The following is an 18,677-nucleotide window of genomic DNA, read 5'->3' as shown; positions in this document are numbered from 1 at the left end:
CTAGCTGTGAAGCTAAGGGAGGTTAACTTGATTGGACTGGCATTTGCTGAATATTTTGAAAAGATGAGTTAGTGTTTGTTTGCTTGCCACACTTGTACGCATAGAGTTGTCATGTATTTGGGATGTGTAGTTTTTGTTTTGGCCATGTGGTGTCCTCAGTCTTTGTTTGTGCCTGTTTAGTTCATCATTGATGTATTGTTTTCACCTGTGTCTTGTTCTGTCTGTCTATTTAAGCCTCTTTTCTTTGCTCAGTCTTGAGTTGCTATTTAGTGTATGATTCCTGATCAGGCCTTCCAGTAAGCTCTGTGTGTTTTCTTGGATTGTCCCCTGTTGCTGAACCTCTGTTTTTTGGACTAAGATTCTGCCTGCTGTTTTCTCTGGATTTGATACTGGATATCTCTGCTGACTGGTTTTGACTTCTGCCTGGAATTGTTTACTGATTTTTGCCTGACTCCCTTGGATACCTCTGCCCTGATTCACCCATTAAAAGAATCACTTTTTCTGTATTACTTTTGTCTTGCTTTCTGCATTTGGGTCTTGCACTTGGCACCAGGGTAAGGCTCTGGGCTTTCAAGCAAGAGCCCCGGGTTCAATTTCCAGGTCATACGTCACTGTGGCTGGCTTTGCTATGACTATAAAAATGGTTGGGTAACTTTATCAACACAGACAAACAACACCATGTTTTCTATGTGTACAGACCAAAAAAACGACAAATATTGTACAAAATACAGTTATTAACTCTTTAAAGGAAAGCTTTCATTGTGTGTTTTTCTTTTCATATTGCATTGCAATAGCCTGTTTAAAGTGGTCATATAACAAACATCTAATCAGTGCTGATACTGTATGCTAATAGAATCAATCAGAATTTGGTTTATTGCCAAGTAGGTTTACCTCTATGAGGAATGTTTGTGTGTGTTGGTGTGTAATAGATAAAGGAGTGATGATAATACAGCACATCCTTTGAATTCCTTATATATAGCAATGCAGGGCAGCTGTGGTCTAAAGGTTAGCGAACTGGGCTTGTAACTGGAGGGTTGCCGGTTCAATTCCCAGGCCCAACATCCACAGCTGTGTGCCCTTGTGCCCTTGAGCAAGGCACTTAACCCCAATGCTCACCAAGGAAGGCTGCCCACTGCTCCTGTGTCTGGTGTGTGTTCACTACTGGTGTGTTGGATGGGTTAAATGCAGATACAAATTCACTGTTCACAGTGAAACTTAACTTAAACTTGCATCAGGTTGTGAACAAGAGCAGGAAAATGGTTGAAAGCCTCGGCAAAAGACTGTGCAGACCTCTTCCTCCGTAGTTTGGTGTACGCATGAACATGCCATTGAGCTATAAGAATACGGTTGGTTAAGAGACTATTCACTATTTCTGTAGCTGTTTGGGCCATCTCTTCACCAATTGCCTTTGGAATTTGGCTCCCTTCCTTGAAAGGTCCTGTAGCGTTTTCAGGTTCACCATGGTGTATAAAGTTATCAGATGTGCACAGTTTAGTTACTTGAGATGTACAGTTACAGGGGTTTATTTCGCTGTAATGACCAGCTAGCTGTACATTATCCCACTATTACACAGCAACTTAATAAAGCAATCAATAATTTGACACAAAATATTGATTTGAAAATGATTCTTTTGATTTAAAAATTATTTTATTGCCTCTGCTAAAAAAAATGTTCCATAGCAACGGTCTGTTATTCATAGCAGCGGTCTGCTCTTCAGAAATAACAGATTGTAGAATGCCATAATTGACCAATCAGAGTCAAGTATTCAACAAATCCGTGTAATAAGTAAGGCATAATGTACAGTGAGCCGTCATTATAGCGAAATAAACCCTGACAGGGTGATGCAAGACCCTGATGTGAAGCGGAAAACTGTTTAAAATAAACAATTTTAAAGAATGTTGCACTGTTGGCTGGGGCGCATGTTTGTGGGAGTTTCGGGAGAGGCCCGCCCTCCGTGTGTGTATGTTCGGTTCGCCTGAAGGGGGATTTATTCAAGTGTCAGCACTAAGTTTCAAGTTTTTCAAGTTTCAGGTTTCAAGTTTTATTGTCATTTACTAGATAATAACGTGGACATCACTATCAGTAATGAAATTCATGGGCACAATGTAGTAAGTAGATAATAAAAACAATTAAAGGTAAATATAAAGGTAATAAAAAGAGAGATATAAAAAAGGAAATATATACGTGTGCAATAAGTAGAGGACAGAAATGTAGAAATATAAAAATATAAGAGTATAAGAATATAAGAATGTGTAGTGGATGTACAGTCCCTGAGTGAAGCAATTTTAAGTGCATGTGCAACAGCTTAGACAGTTGTGGTGTACACAGCAGCGAATTGAGTAGGTGAACAGTGCAATGTGGAGTGGGTATGCAGTGTAATGTATTGCAGACAGTTATACAGACAGTTATCAGTCTAAGGGTCCAAGCAGTGTGTGCATGTGTAGTGTCAGTGGTTCAGTAGTCTGATTGCTTGGGAGGGAAAAGCTGTCTCTGAACCTGCTGGTACGGGTCCGGATGCTCCTGTACCGTTTGCCAGATGGCAAGAGCATGAACAGTCTATGGCTGGGATGGCTGGGGTCAGTGAGGATCCGCTGTGTCTTCCTCCTGCAGCGCTGGCTGTAGAGGTCCTGGATGGCTGGCAGCTCAGTCCTGATGATGTGCTGCGCTGATCTGACCACCCTCTGCAGAGCTTTGTGGTCGTGGGCGGTGCAGCTGCCAGACCAGGCCATGATGCTGCCAGTCAGGATACTCTCTATGGTACACCTGTAGAAGTTGGTGAATATCCAGGGGTCCGTCCTGAACCTTCTCAGTCGTCGGAGGAAGAAGAGCCGCTGTCTTGCTGCTTTCACGACCACTCCTGTATGGTGTGACCAGCTTAGATCCTCGCTGATGTTAATCCCCAGGAATCTGAAGCTGCTGACCCTCTCCACTGCTGTTCCCCCGATGTGGATGGAGGTGTGTCTCTCTCCCTGTAGTCTCCTGTAGTCCACGATCAGTTCTTTGGTCTTGCTGACATTGAGCAGGAGGTTGTTGTCCTGACACTACGATGTCAGGGCTCTCACCTCAGCTCTGTAAGCAAAATCGTCACCGTCAGTGATGCAGCCGATGATGGTGGTGTCATCGGCGAACTTGATGACAGTGTTAGAGCTTTGTGAGGCCGTGCAGTCATGGGTGAACAGGGAGAACAGCAGGGGGCTGAGCACACATCCTTGGGGGGCACCAGTGCTGAGTGTTAATGTGGAGGAGGTGACGCTGCCGATCCTTACTGCCTGGGGTCTGCCTGTCAGGAAGTCCATGATCCAGCTGCACAGGGAGGGGCTGATGCGCAGGTCTTGGAGCTTCATGACGAGTCTGGACGGCACTACAGTGTTAAAGGCAGAGCTGTAGTCAATGAACAGCATTCACACGTAGGTGTTTTCCTGATCCAGGTGCGAGAGGGTGGTGTGCAGTGCGAGTGCTATCGCATCATCTGTGGACCTGATTGGCCTGTAGGCAAACTGGAGTGGGTCCAGTGTGGTGGGCAGGGAGGATGTAATGTGAGTTTTGACTATACGACGGGGTCTGATTGGTCTGACCAACGTTGCACTGTGCACGTCATGGGCTGCTCACACTTCAGTTTCTGTCTATAGGCTGGCAGCAGCAGGACCGAGGCGTGATCTGATTTGCTGAAAGCTGGGTGAGGGAGGGCTTTGTAGGCTTGACTGAACGGAGAGTAAGCATGATCCAAGATGTTTACGCCACGCGTTGGGAATTTCACGTGTTGGTGATATTTCGGCTGAACTCTCTCCAGGTTGGCTTTGTTAAAGTCACCAGCCACTATGAAAGCAGCCTCTGGGTGTAGGGTTTCTTGCTTCTCGATAACTCGATACAGTACTTCCAGCGCCCAAGTGGTGTCGGTGTGTGGGGGGATATAAACAGCGGTGAAAAACACCGTTGTAAACTCTCTGGGCAGATAAAAGGGTCTGCATTTGATCATGAGGTATTCAAGATCAGGAGAGCACCCCGCCGATGTTGTTTGTACATCCATACACCACCGATTGTTGACCATGATACAAACACCACCGCCCTTCCCTTACCCGACTCCATTGTCCTGTCCTGGCAATAAATGGAGAGACCCTCAGGTAGAATGGCCGAGTCAGGGACCGAGGTATCCAGACAAGTCTCCGTGAAAACAAAGATGTTTCAGTCTTTAATGTCCCGATGGACATTAGCTCATCCAGTTTGCTAGGAGTACGCTAGGGAGCGGGGAACGGTGTTGTCTGTTCCTCAGCCTGACCAGGACTCCGGCTCTTTTCCTCCGGCGACGACGCTTCTGCCCAGGTAGCCAAGGTAACCAAGGTAAATTAAATCCAACAGAAGGGAAGTCCGATGGTAACGAGCTAGATTGTGGGTTTTGACTGATGTCCAGCAGAGTCTGTCTATTGTACGTGACTAGCGCACGACAAGTGGTGAAAAGACTAGAAAATAACACTAAAAGAATAAGAAAAAAGCATAGTTGAGGAGGATGCCAAGCGACAGCGGCCGTCGTCACCGGCACCATCTTAAGTACAGTAGGGAAAGACGACATATGAGGAAGTTAATTGTGTTCTGTAAGGCGTGGCTGTGGCCGACAACAGCCGAAAATAAAGGCAACATGTTAAGTTCTAAATGACATCAGTCAGTCCTTTAATAGCGCCGAACGCTGCCGTCCTATTACCAAGAAAATAAGGACCCTGTAATGAAGTCCAAATTATTGCCTCATTCCAATATAATGTATTTAAACATTTTTGCTTGATTATCTTGGATTTTACTGTAAAATTCTACTGATGCTATTGTTAAACTTGTTTTGCTCACTCAGTAGCTTATGAAGAAAAAAAAGAGAAATTATTTAAAAACGAAAAACGACTGTCTTGTGACATGCCTGAGTATAAACTAAGTTTTATATATTCAGAGTTACTTTAAAATATTCAGAATTACATGTATATATTTGAAAAATTATATTTATATATTCAGACTTACATTTATATATTCAGAGTTACTTTTATATTTTCGGAATTATATTTATATATTCAGCTTTACATTTATACATTTCCTGTTTGGCCCCTCATAATATGTGTGTGTGTGTGTGTGTGTGTGTGTGTGTAGATATATATATATATATACATACACACACACACACACACACACACACATATATATATATATAAATGCATGTAGTGTGAGTTTGTAGCACTCACACTTATGTGAACAGTGTGTGTACTGTATGTATCATTTGTGCCTGTGTGTCAGATCTTGTCCTTGTGGAAGATTGCCATATATCTGAACAGTAATGAAGAAAGATGCCTTTATTTTTTCCCCATCAGAAAAAAATGTTTATCACATTTGCTTAATCATTTGCATTAGCAAATAATCATTTGCTGATAAATGAAGCTGATTATATAAAATGTCAGTTTTAAAGTATCTTTACTGTGCTTGAATATGACAATACATTTGTGCCTGTTACACTGGATGTACCTTACCCAAGTAATAAGGTTTGCGTGTGAAGCTCAGATTTTACAATGTTTTTTGTGTAAACTCTTCTCAAACATGACGTTCTTAGACAAGACAAAATAGTGTTCCTGGCAGCTTTGCAAAGACCAACATGTCTCACATTTTGGTCATTTAAGCAGACCTTCCCACCCCTGTTCATTTGGATAAATCAAACACAGAATCTTTTAACTACTTTATACTCCTTTACAGAGAGTTATGTTTTAACCAGGAAAAAAAAAGCTACTGAAGTGTCATCAACTTCAAGATGACTATTAAGTCTTGGAAACCTCATCAATGTACTTTATTGGGTTACTTTGGGCCGTGCTAGTCCTGAGGAGCCTGCTGGGTCATCTGATGTGGACTGTTATTCCTGATCAGGAAAACTCTCTCATGAAATGGGAGTGGAAGCTCTTCAGTCTCTGCAGAACCTCCTCCATGATCTCTTCTTGGACCCCTATACAGAACCTGTTATTCACAGAGAGGAGGAACTCAGTAGTGTCCAATTGCCTGGCTTTATTTTTGAATGGGAAGAAATGAGTCATTTGTATAATATGAGTCCACTTTTCTAGGTAATGCCCCAAAAGCTGACTTTATTGCTGACTCTGTTAAAATAAAAAAAAATTGTCATGTGGACTCATATTAGCATGAATTGCTGATGACGTAAAGTATTGTTGATTATGTAAAATATTATGCTATTCGATTAGCATCAATCTCCCACTAAAGCAAGGCTGATAAGAACTATACCAGTCCTTTTCTCCCCTCATGGCTTCTGGGTGATTTTAGAATTAAAGTGCCACAAAATTGCTTTTCTCTAAGCTCTTCGATGTGGTCACAATCATTTACATTTACATTTAAAATATGTTTGTCACATCTAATGCCTGACTCACCTGATGTGGTAACTGCCCTCCCTCTGTCCGCACTCACAACCAGGAACTACACATAGTCCTGCCTCGTTCAGCAGACGCTGGCAGTACATCATATCAGGCTCCACACCAGCCTCCTGAGGAGAAATAAAAAGCAAAATAGGTGGAAAGAAAGATGATGTTCTTGGTCCTTTTAATTAAATTCCAAATACAAAAATCCCCTGGAATTTCCACTAATATTGAATAATGTGTCATCAAACTGCAAACTAAAGGTGTTCAGTCATATGAAGACAGATGTTTTCTCTTATTTCTCCCATTGTTATGGAGTCTCAGACAAGAATAACAGTGCGGTAAACTCCTGTAGACACTGACAATAACACAATCATCAATCATCTGTCAGCAACAGTCAGACAGTCTTACTCCAATGTCACTACAGCTCACAGAAATACCCTCTCATATACCTCAGATAGGACAAATGTCCCTGCATGTCAGTTTGTGGTTTTGTCCATTTGAATACAGAGCATTAGTGCTGAAAAAGGTCTATGTCTACATATATGAAACTTGACATAGGCCTGTGTGTGTTGCCGTTGACATTGAGGTCAACTAGGGTAAATCATTTTACAGGTGAGAGGTCTGTACCTCCAGGATGGACAAATCTCAAACTGATTCACTCATTCAGCTAACAAAGCCGTTAATATGTGGATCTGTAGCCTAATCAGACATGGTAGACAAGAAATGCATTAAAATCCCAGATTTATTCTACAGTTATAAAATTAATACCATTTTCCCCCATCTCTTTTTTTAAAATATCCTGTGTCTTTCTACACAGGAAAATACTACTCCCACTCTGGAAATGGCATTTCTAAAATATCTGTTGTTCTGTCATGGGCACTTGTCTGACCTTAGCCTGTTCTATTACTCTTTGAGGAAGATGCAGTTGAACAAAGGCATATAGTCCTCCTCGTATGGGCTGGCAGCTCATCCCAGGCACGCCGTTCAAAACACTATGGACCCGACGCACGTTACTGAGCAGTGTGTTTTTAATGGACTGAACCTCCTGATGGATGAGTAGAGAAAGTCAGTACATCAGTAATTTTAAAACAGCTTAGCTGTGTATCTTTCAGTGCTGAACAATGTTGGGCATATGTATGGCAAAAAAAGTTTTCTTTTTATTTAGGAACTCTAATTATGGTTCAACAATCTTTTGTCCATAAATAGTTCGATCAAGACCCTTGATGAGATTGGAGATATGGAAAAATTTGAAAAGCACATCATTCACTGAAACTACATTGTTACATATAAACTGAAACTATATGATTCATTGGTGTTAGATTTACTGTAGTAGATCAGTTTGAATAAATGTGAAAACATTAAATTTAATTTACTTGAATAAATGGTGTTGGAAAAAAAAAAGAAGAAAAAACTGAGTTAAGTCGAAGAGGAGCATTCATGTTGACATATTTAAGTCACATACAACTGATGTCCATATTTTATCTCAGGTGAATCAAACAAACTCAGATTGGGTCCCTTGGAGTGGGATTGGGAAGTATCGGCCAGCTTTATTCTTTATGTCCATTGCCTTTTTTTTAAGAAGCAGTTTGTTAACACTGAAGACACATGAAGTCTCTCACACTGAACCTCTACAGGCTGGTGCTCCTGAACATGATTGAGACTAAAGATTAACAGCTGTAGAGAAGGGCTGATGTATCTAGTTTAAAACGGAAATGTAAAGTGTACTCGAAGCACCTGGGAGTAAAGAGGATATGAAGGATCCCCAAGTTGTGGAGGATCGGCCAAAATATCCAGGGCAATCTGACCCATGACAGTTCCGGATCCATCTCTGTTAAAAAAGGTCAGGGCATGTTCCATAACCTTGGGGTCGAGGTTCACTAGCTCCACGTAGCCACCACGCATTCCATATCTTAGCACAAGGAGAGAGGTCAGAGGACAAGTGTGTATCACACATGCACAAACACCTTTTAAATTCATTCTTACTTTTGACAGAACCTATACAGCATGAGTAAAATATTTAGACAAAGCGATATGTAGTCATTTTTGCACGATTCACAGAAAAATATTGTCTATGTTGGTTTTTTATTAAGCTACTGCTCTTTAATTCTTTATCAATGGTATTATATAATGTCAGCTAAAGTTAATAAGTTCTGTTTTTTTTATTTTTCATGACAGCATTGTAGCATGTAACTTTGAGGCAAATGTAAATACATGAATAAATTCTAAAGCATCATCACCCCAACTTAACCCTCAACCACAGCATTTTACTTTGAGAAGAATTTCTATGTATGTTTATCTCTGTAAGCAGGAGCTCACTCTCCAAATGTTCCCTTAGAGACTGAGTGGAAAGATGCCAGCTCCACAGTGCTGGAATAAGGAGAGCCCATCTCAAACAGCACTCTCTTATAGGAGACAAACTCTGTGTCTTCTCCATGTATGGTCTCCTGGTAAACCTGATGACTGAAAAGAGTAAAGGACGGGCCAAGAGAAGGGCACAGAGACAGTGGCAATGTGCAGAATTTGATGTTTTTTAAAGAAACATCAATTGATTGAAAAAAGAATTCCAATAAAACCATGGAAAACTGAAAGTGAAGCAAAACAAAACAAAACAAAATAATTCTGCTCAAATAAAGATAAGCAAAGTCAAATAAATGTAACAACTGAGATTTACACAGAATTATTTAGAATTATTTAACAATTAATCTTATCAAACAAACCAAACAAAACATATTTAAAGATAATTTAGCAAACACAGGGTGATGTTTGGTCCCCTCAGGCAATTAGAAATGGTGGTTTCCTCCACCTTCCCCTTAGGAAACCAATAAATAGTCTGTGTCTCCACACGTACCCCTTTTCTTGGTGAACCAATCTGGAAAGATGACTCTTTCAGGCAGGTAACAATGGAAGAAGTAAATTACAAAAGCTATCAAAAGTTTGTGCACATAACTTAGCAACTGAAAGTACATGAAAGGTTGTGGTAAACAAATGGTGGTTTGTGTTATTATGTTGATAATAATGTTGCATGATATATAATGTGCTGAATGGGGTGGAAACTAGACTGACCTATATGTGAGGCTGTCACACACAGCTATCACAGATAGAAAGAATGAAAGGGTAGCAAACCAAAGTTTTAAAAATGTATTCTAGAAGGTTGGATACTTTGGTTTAATTTCATATATGTTCTGTGGATAGATTTTCTTTTACTGCATGTGATCCCATTTTGAGAGCGACGTGACCAGCTCTGTCTTCAATAGACACCTTTTGTCTGGTACAATAAGGTAAAGCTACCCTGTCAGATAAAGTGTTTATTTCATTTGTTTTTTGATCAATATTCTTTTCAAATCGAATGCTGTTAAATTACCTCATCTACTAGCAAGAAGAGTCTCTCCTGTGCAGCAAATCGGATAACTTCCTCAATGGATTTCCTGCTCTGCACAAGGCCTACCAATTGGACAACCAAATGTCAGTTCTCAAATATCAGTCTGAAGAACATCTGACTACTTGAAGGTTTTAGTGGCAATATGAGAGCCAGGCTGTTAAATAACAGGAGCACAGTCTAAACACAGTCTCCACAGAGAGCAATCAGGACAGTTTCATGTTGGGTGATAAACACCAGCAATTCAAAGACAAAATTAGTGTTTCTGATACTAGATGGTCATTTGCTTTTCTTTTGACTGCATTTGATTGGTAATAATATAGAGGAGTTTAGAATCAAGTACATTACGCTGTAACGTGTTCCTAGAGGATGAGTGCTCAGTGTTTCAGCTATTCTAGAGCATTCAGAGAGCTGATCACAGCATTTATCAGAGACAAACATGGAGGACATAACCTGATCTGAGATAAAAAAAAAAAAAACCAAACAAACAAAAAAAACCACTTACCTGATGGATTCCCAGGATTGATGACGTATAGCGCCATGGGGTTACAGTGCCCCCTAGCAGCTTGGAGGGCTCTCTGTAGCTCTTCCATCTCTAATGCCCAACCCTGCTCCTCACAGAGATAGTAGGGCACCATGACTCCACCCTGATTAGCCAGTGCCATACTAAAGGTAGAATATGAAGGTACCGGGACAAGAACTCCAGTCCTCAGTGGGCCCTCCCCACTGACCAGTAGCTTTAGAAAGATCTGAAAACCAATAACCAAGAATGGCAAACAGTCTTGATACTTTAGACAAATGAGTGTGTTTTGAATGTCATCTCTTACTGTGAGAGCCTGCTGGGAGCCTGTTGTGAGAAAGATGTGTTCAGGGATGGAGGGTACACCACCGTCTCGCCTGGTGATGAAGTCAGACACACTGCGGCGGACTTTAGCCATTCCACCGGTGGGAGGATAAGAACCTGACATTTTACACATGTGCATTATCAGATTCACAGTCTACATATAATTTCATATTCCTCATACACACAGCTAAGACATAGAACTCACTGCAATTTTGGGAGCGTTTTAGGAGGAATGAGAAATAAATGTAAGTTGGTTTCATTTATCAGAACATATGTATGAACATTGTAAAATGCTTACCGATGCTCCCACCATTACTGTCTGTAAGCAGACTTCTCGCCCTCTCTCTGGCATCGGCTGGAATCCTGTCACTGTGAAGAAGCGACGGATAGCAGCAAGCTGCCATCACCTGCACCATATCACAGAAAAGCTGGTATACAAAAGCGTTTCATAGGCACTAAATAGAGTGACAAGGCAAAACAAACTGAAAACGGGTGAATATCTGTGCTTAAAGTTTCACATGTAGAGAAGCATCAACTGCATGTTACATGTAAAAAGACAAAATGAACGTGGGCCTTTAGAGCAGGCAGGATTAAACAACAGTCCTCTTCACCTGTCGAAGGAAGGAAATGGGTTTTATTCCTCTGCTGTGGATGTCACTGGATGAGAGGTCAATCAGTTCCATGAAGTCTTTCTTAATGCCCTGGGACACAGAACAAAAGGTGTAACTGACTTCTGAATAAAGAGCCGTGTCGTTCCATCTATGTCCTCTATATCCAATAATTCTATAAATCTGTATTTCATTTTACCTATTGAACTTCCTCACTACTTTTGTCTTCAGTTGTAAATTAATTTTGTGTTTATTTGTTAATCACCATCGACTGGAAACAAGACAAATTCATACGTGATTCTATGGTATTTAGGGTATTTAGTTAACTGTATTTTTATACAACAATAAGAGATAGCACAACATGCTTCTGTGTGATAAATGGCAGAAACCACTATATACAGCTACAAAGATAGTTCTCTAGACAGTGTGAATGAATTGAGAACCAAGTTCCATCCTGTCTTCTTGAAGTGCCCAAACATTTGAGGAGTACTTTTCTTTTTGGCCCTACAGTACCAGACTATGATAGAGATGCAGAACACATCCTTTAACACCAGTGTGTATTTATTTAGTGCCCCCTACAGGAACAAAGACTGTTCTGCCCCTCAGAGTACACTCAGGGCCAGGGGAGAGCTCTAATGGCAAAGTGCTGCAAAAAGTTAAAGAGACTGTATCAAAAATATTTGTTTAGAGTGTTAAGATAGAATATTATGGTGTAAGTAGGGCACAGAAGAAGTTTCAAGTTTCAAGTTTAAGTTTATTTAGAGCCCAATATCACTGTTTACAGTCTCAAAGGGCTTTACATGCCCACAGGATTACAACAAAACAGAGCAGGGTGGCACCCCCTGACTTGATCCTCATAGCGGGCAAGAAAAAACTCCTCAAAAAACCCAGACGTTAGGGAAAAATAGGAGAAATCTTGAGAAGGACCACAAAGAGAGGAGACCCCTTCTAGGCCAGCCAGGCGTGCAGTAGGTGCCAGCCCAGAGGGCAATTTACAAAACAACAGAGTGATAATAAATGAGAACACAACTGGTAGGTAGTATGAGGAATGACAACAGCATGGGGCTCAGTTGGGGTGGACGGCACAGCTGTAGCAGCGCAGGAGGACACGAAGCCGCAGCAGCCATCGGGATGACGGTGAAGAGGGATGGCATGGAAGAGGGGGGGGGGGGGGGGGGGGGGGGGGGGGGGGACACCTAAGAGAAAGTAGCCACATCCACACCAGACACTCATGCTCAAACAGATGAGCCACAGCCATGCAGGAGATGAGGGAGGGAAGGAGAGCAATTGGAGTAGCGGCACTTAACAGATGAAATAAGAAAAGTAATTTTATAGATAATTTTGTATTGAAAGTTGCAAGAGTAGTAGCTGAGGAGGGCGCAGGAGGAGCAGGGCCACGTGGGGGAGCAGGGCCAGGGACAGCAGGGCACAAAGTCATTCAGCCGGTCAGGGGAAGGTGCCACATCCAGGAAGCAGGCGCAGACATCGACCACTCACACAAAGAGAAGAGAGCAGGTTAATGACAGCAACTGATCAGGTTAAGATAAGAGCAGAGGAGAGGAGAGGGAGGAGAGAGAGAAGATGAGAGGTATCTAAGCCGGCAGCTACTAAGCTAAACTATGCCAGGAGAGACTACAGCAGAGACTGAGCTATACCGGAAGATTAGTTTGAGACTAAGCTATCATACGACACGGAGAATAAATGAGTCTTAAGTTTGGTTTTAAAGGTAGCAAGACAGTTTGCCTCTTTAATATCTATAGGTAGGCTGTTCCAGAGAAAGGGTGCGCGGTAGGCAAAGGCGCGATGGCCAGCAGACTTCTTTTTAACTTTTGGAACAACTAATAATTTAGCAGCCTGAGAGCGCAGGGTGCGGGGGGGGGCGTAGAGTGTAATTAAATCAGAAAGATAGGCCGGTGCAAGCCCATGGAGAATTTTAAATGTTAATAGGAGGACTTTAAAATCAGCCCTCATGTGAACTGGGAGCCAGTGAAGGGAAGCCAGGACGGGAGTGATGTGATCGAACTTCCTAGTTCGGGTCAGGATTCTGGCAGCAGCATTCTGGACAAGCTGAAGACTTCTGGTGCTAGAGGCGGGCAAGCCAGAGTACAGAACGTTACAGTAGTCGAGGCGAGACGTGACAAATGCATGGACAATGGTTTCTGCATCAGCTAAACATAGTAGGGGCCTAATTTTGGCGATATTGCGGAGATGGTAAAAGGCCGTTTTGGTAGTGTTCTTGATATGAGTGACAAGCGAGAGACTAGAGTCAAAAATCACACCAAGGTTTTTAGCTGTAGAATTTTGCGAGAGAATGCAGTTCTCAAATTTTAATTTAAGATTACTAAAAAGATGCTTATGCACAGGGGGTCCAATGACTAGCATTTCTGTCTTACCTGCGTTAAGCATCAGGAAGTTTGAGGACATCCAATTTTTAATGGCACAGAGACACGCCTCAAGGTTAGCCAATTCAGAGCGGTCACTGTGCTTGATTGGTAAGTAGATCTGAGTATCATCAGCATAACAGTGGAAGTTAATGTGATAGCTACGAATAATGTCTCCAAGAGTGAGCATGTAGATAGAGAAAAGGAGAGGGCCAAGGACCGCCCCCTGAGGGACACCACAGTTAAGCTCTCGGTACTCAGATGTCACATTATTGTAGTGGACACACTGCTTTCTCTCTGAGAGATAAGATTTTAACCAAGAGAGCGCCAGGCCACGGTTGCCAATTTGATTTTCCAGGCGCTTTAACAATATGGTGTGATCGACTGTGTCGAATGCTGCACTCAGATCGAGAAGAATAAGTAATGAGGTATCACCAGCATCCATGGCTAGTAATACATCATTAGTCACTTTAGTTAATGCGGTTTCAGTAGAATGAAAATGCCTAAAGCCTGACTGAAACACTTCAAAGAGGCTGTTGGAGGACATGTATGCGATGAGTTGCGCAGCGACAATTTTTTCGAGTATTTTAGAAAGAAACGGGAGATTAGAGATTGGTCTATAATTATTCAAGCTTTCTGGGTCGAGGTTAGGTCTTTTAAGTAGGGGGCTAATCACGGCTGTTTTGAAAGCAGAGGGTAGAACGCCCGACTTAATTGACAAATTTAAAAGGTTGAGGATTGTAGGGCCGAGGATCGAGAAAAGTTCTACGTAAAGTTTAGGAGGTAGGGGATCGAGCAGGGAAGAGGCTGGTTTAGCGGAGTGCACCAGTTTGGAGAGCGCGTCTAGGGAGATAGGCTCAAATTGGGTTAAAGAGTGCACATCCTGATTAGGCTCTGGGGCAGCGATGGGGAGTATACCGGCGCATTGATTTTGTTGACTGTTTTTAATATCACAACGGATTAAGTCTATTTTTTGTGAGAAAAAATCGACAAAGCCGCATGCGGTAATAGAACTGGATTGAGGGGAGTGATTCTGGGTCAATTTTGATACTGTATCAAATAGAAATCTCGGGTTGTTTTTATTAAGATTAATTATTCTTGAGTAATAGGCGGATTTGGCCGTGGAGAGGGCGCATTTATAGGCTATTAAGCTATCATGCCAGGCGAGGCGGAAGACCTCCAGCTTAGTGGCGCGCCAGTTTCGTTCAAATCTTCTGCATGCTTGCTTCAATACCCGTGTATCATTATTAAACCAGGGTGTTCTATGTTTACGCCTATTTTTTAGCGTTAATGGTGCTACCGTATCTAAAGCATTGCGGAGGGTACAGTTTATACTGTCTGTCAGATCGTTCAAAGACCCTTGTTGATCATTGAGAGAGCTGAGGGCAGCAGGAAGTAAGTTAGCAAGTGCGGCAGTGGTGGAAGCATTAATGCGGCGGCAGCGACGAACCACGGTGGAGACTACAGGAGGAGAGGGGAGCGTGACCTGGAAGGTGACAAGAAAATGGTCAGATAAGGCAGTGGAATAGGGAGAAACAACCACATGAGAGACGGTTAGGCCGCGAGCTAGAATAAGATCTAAGGTGTTGCCATTGGAATGAGTGGGCTCGCAGACGTATTGGTTGAAGCCAAAAGTGTCTAAAATAGAAGTAAATGCTTTATTAAGAGAATCAGAGCTATCATTGATGTGGATATTAAAATCCCCCATTATAAGGATTTTATCCACCGTAGTTATAATGCTAGAGATCAATTCAGTGAAATCATCGAGAAATTGACTATAGGGCCCAGGGGGCCGATAGATCACTACTATGAGGAAGGGTGAGGTAGAGCAGGATTGTTTCAGAGAGAGCAGCTCAAAGGAGGTAAAATTTGGTGCATTAAAGATGCTAGGCGAGAATTCAGTGTTATAAATTAAGGCTACACCCCCACCTTTCTTCGCTGCTCGAGCAGCATGTGAAAAGGAATAATTGGGGGGTGAGGCTTCATTTAAAGAAAAATAAACATCTGGCTTCAACCAAGTTTCACACAAACCCATCATGTCAAGGCTAAGATCAGTAATAAGGTCGCTGACCAGCAAGGCCTTGTGGGAGAGTGATCTAATATTAATAAAACCGAACTTCAGGGTTGTTGGGCTTACAACGATCGAATCGGAAGAGGGGGTCAGTTGAATAGGAATTAAGTTATTGTGGGAAATAGGCTGTCTAAATCTAGGCCGACGTGGTCTGCGAGGGCGTGAGAGTACGCTAATAGCAAAAGCCAAATTGCTGCTGACAGAGGGATGACCATAGAGCGAGTTATGTTGAGCAACTAAGGCAGAATGAGGACCAGGCTCACAGAGGGAGCTAGTCTCTGCTGAAGCCCCTCCACTAAATGAATAACTAGTCAAATTAATCTTTGCCTTATGCTGGAGGAGAACAAGATTTTCTCTTTTAAAAGATGTGCAGGGCACATGCATGGTTGCAGTCAGCGCAACTGAAATTTGAAAACAATGATACAATACTGTGAAGCTCTAAAAACACATGAACATTTTTTCAGTGCTCTCAAAAAAGGCACATCACAGCACTCATTTTTAAAGACAGTGATACCCACAGAATTTGACACACATGTTCAATCAGAAATTTTATGACTCCAGGGTCTGCCCATCTGTTTTAATCCATATTTACTCTCAGCAAATTTGACCACATTAAAAAAAGGTTTCAATAACAACGTAGCACCAAAGTAGAGTGTCAACACTGATGACATTATTCAGGTTGTTTTAATGGTCCTTCTTTGATATCCTCATTAATGTGGCAGTGTACACCTCAAAGACCCTGCATGGTTGTATTCATCGTCCTCTGAAAAGCAGTGAGGGTCTAATCTGAGTCCATATGGTTTCTCTAATGTAGCCCATAAGGCTACCAGGTAACATTTTATTTTCTCCTTTTTTTCATTGCGCCAAAGTCCTCTGTTGCCGACTTGAAGTCAAACGTGTCCAGTGTGTCTTTGAAGGCTGTAATGCACATAAGCCACATCATTCTCTCCTTGTCCAGGCTGTTTTGCTGTCAAAACGCAAATATTCTGTTTAGGGGTAGCCTTCATTAGAGCTATGTTTTGTGTGAGCATTACTACCGGACATTTTGACTGGCAAGTTTTTAATCTATCGTTTTTTTAAATAAATTTTACCAGGCAAAAAACGGTATGCAACGGTATACCCTTGAAGGTATATATAGTTCTTGGGGGAGCTCCCCAGTGGGTAGTTCCTCTCAATGAGTCCCTAGAACTGTTTGGTCCAAAAGCGCTTTATAATAGCGCCTTATAAGCCTCCATAGGGATCAAAGGCTTAGGGGTCCTCATACAGTTTCACTCAGCGGTGCTCTTCTCTGAGGTCATGAGCAGAGCATATTACAGAGTCTCAGCAAAGAGAACGTTGGCCGCAGAGTGGCAGCAGATAAACACTGTAAAATAACAGAAATTAACCAAATTTTCCATAATTAAAATACAGTTTGTTGCATTAATTTTACATGAAATTGTGCAAATTTGATGTCTTTTAATGTTTAAATAAAGATATTTTCTCCATTAAAAACAATGAAATCATGTATAAAAATGTACTAATGCTGCAATGATACAAATAATGAGACTTAAAAATCTCAAAACTGCACCAGCATCCGGTTACATGAAGTCAACTAAAGACTACTGCAACAGCATATCAACACCCTTAGGCAAGATTATGACTTACAGACGTTCAGTCATTATCTCACAGATGGTAGCCTCGCACCATTGGCTTGTCAGCCAAGAACTGTACCAAATACCAAGTAGTTGTAATAACGGCTGTAGTGGCTGTTCTCTGAGCATAACTGTTTTTTTTAAAAATAAAAACTCATTTCAATCGCTGTAGAAACTTCTAGTTCGAATGTAAGCGTAAACGCCCCATAATGCACTGCAGTGCTGGTCGGCTGAAACACAGAGGGAAAGATGTTGGAACTCCAAAATTTGAAGTTATAGTGATTTAATAATCTGGTATGCATATTACCTAATCCAAAAGTGGTTTGAAATTAATAAGAAGTTCTTAGTTTACATAACTCAAAATTGGATTACATGTTATAACAACTAAAAATTTTAAGTCAATAGAATTTATAAGGACATATCAAGTTTACACAACTTAACAGCAGAGGTGGAAAAGATTAAAGTAAAAATGCTCATGTCTGTAGAATTACATGCCTTGTTATCTGGGTCAATGCAGTATGCAGGTCTATGGAAGCCCTAAGATGCCATTAATTTACATTTAATTTAGATTTCGTGATAATGACATGCACAACTCGAGATCTCAAGAAAACAAAGAAAAATAACACGTTATCATGAGAAAACGGGATCAAAATTAAAATTAAAACTGATGGCATCTCAGGTCAGCTTCCGTACAGGTCAGACACATATATTGTTAATCATGAACTATGGTTAGAAATGAGGGTTAAAATTCAATAAATAAATGTCATGACTTTCAAAACACCCTGAACTCATTGTTTAAATATTGTGAGAAACTCAATGGTAAGTGTCTAATGTTCAACTCATGTCCTGTATTGATCAGCCATTCCATTGAAATGTGTGCCTTTAAGTGTTTTACGGTATGGATTTATGAACAGTACATGTGTACTGATGGACAACTTACCTGCCGAAGCTCAGTTCTGATCCTGGCAGCACGACTCATGAGGACCTCCTGCCCTGGTAAATGGATGCTCCTCACCATCGGACTGATTTCTCTCAGGAAAGACATTTCTGTTTTATTTATAGAAGTTCTGACTGTTTCTGATTGTTTCCGGGAACACTAGCCAGAGTCAAAATGACTACAAGTTTCCCTTTAGTCACCCAATGAAAGAGCTTTTGCCTTGCCTTTTTGGTCACCCAGGGAGAGAGTTTTTGCCTTGCCTTTTGCCTTGACTTTATACAGTCTGTCAGTTACTGATTCATGTATTGCATTGGCCATAGCATCCAAAAGCTCAGTCATTGAAATTTATGCATAACTCTCTTTCTCTCTGTCATGAATGTATGAATGTGTGAGCCATTATCATTCAAAGACTTTATCACTGAATAGATGAATAGTACTTTTAAGAG

At 41.5% G+C, this 18,677-nt stretch overlaps 1 protein-coding gene across 1 annotated transcript; it reads right to left on the bottom strand.

Moving 5' to 3' along the window:
• Window positions 1–5,882: 5,882 nt before the first annotated feature.
• Window positions 5,883–18,339, bottom strand: LOC115812342 (alanine aminotransferase 2). The gene is made up of 11 exons (XM_030774825.1): window positions 18,235–18,339; window positions 11,215–11,304; window positions 10,902–11,010; window positions 10,587–10,720; window positions 10,265–10,508; window positions 9,745–9,824; window positions 8,700–8,836; window positions 8,118–8,292; window positions 7,273–7,428; window positions 6,396–6,508; window positions 5,883–5,973 (listed from the first exon to the last, which is right to left on the bottom strand). Exons 1-11 carry the CDS (start codon window positions 18,337–18,339, stop codon window positions 5,883–5,885), a joined length of 1,434 nt encoding a protein of 477 aa, XP_030630685.1.
• Between the last annotated feature and the right edge of the window lie 338 nt (window positions 18,340–18,677).

This window comes from Chanos chanos, chromosome 5 (assembly GCF_902362185.1).
Source record: "Chanos chanos chromosome 5, fChaCha1.1, whole genome shotgun sequence".
NCBI classification, from domain to species: Eukaryota; Metazoa; Chordata; class Actinopteri; order Gonorynchiformes; family Chanidae; genus Chanos; species Chanos chanos.
The sequence above is the reverse complement of the archived record's forward strand: the minus strand, read 5'-3'. Positions and strand labels throughout refer to the sequence as shown.

What these genes read in the sequence shown, in the direction of transcription:
- LOC115812342 (XM_030774825.1), bottom strand. Translation starts at nt 18,339, where the DNA reads ATGTCTTTCCTGAGAGAAATCAGTCCGATGGTGAGGAGCATCCATTTA. An exon ending in TCAGAACTGAGCTTCGGCAG is followed by an intron (nt 11,305 to 18,234) that starts GTAAGTTGTCCA and finishes TCTGTGTCCCAG; the next exon opens with GGCATTAAGAAAGACTTCAT. An exon ending in CAGTAATGGTGGGAGCATCG is followed by an intron (nt 10,721 to 10,901) that starts GTAAGCATTTTA and finishes GTAAAATGTCAG; the next exon opens with GTTCTTATCCTCCCACCGGT.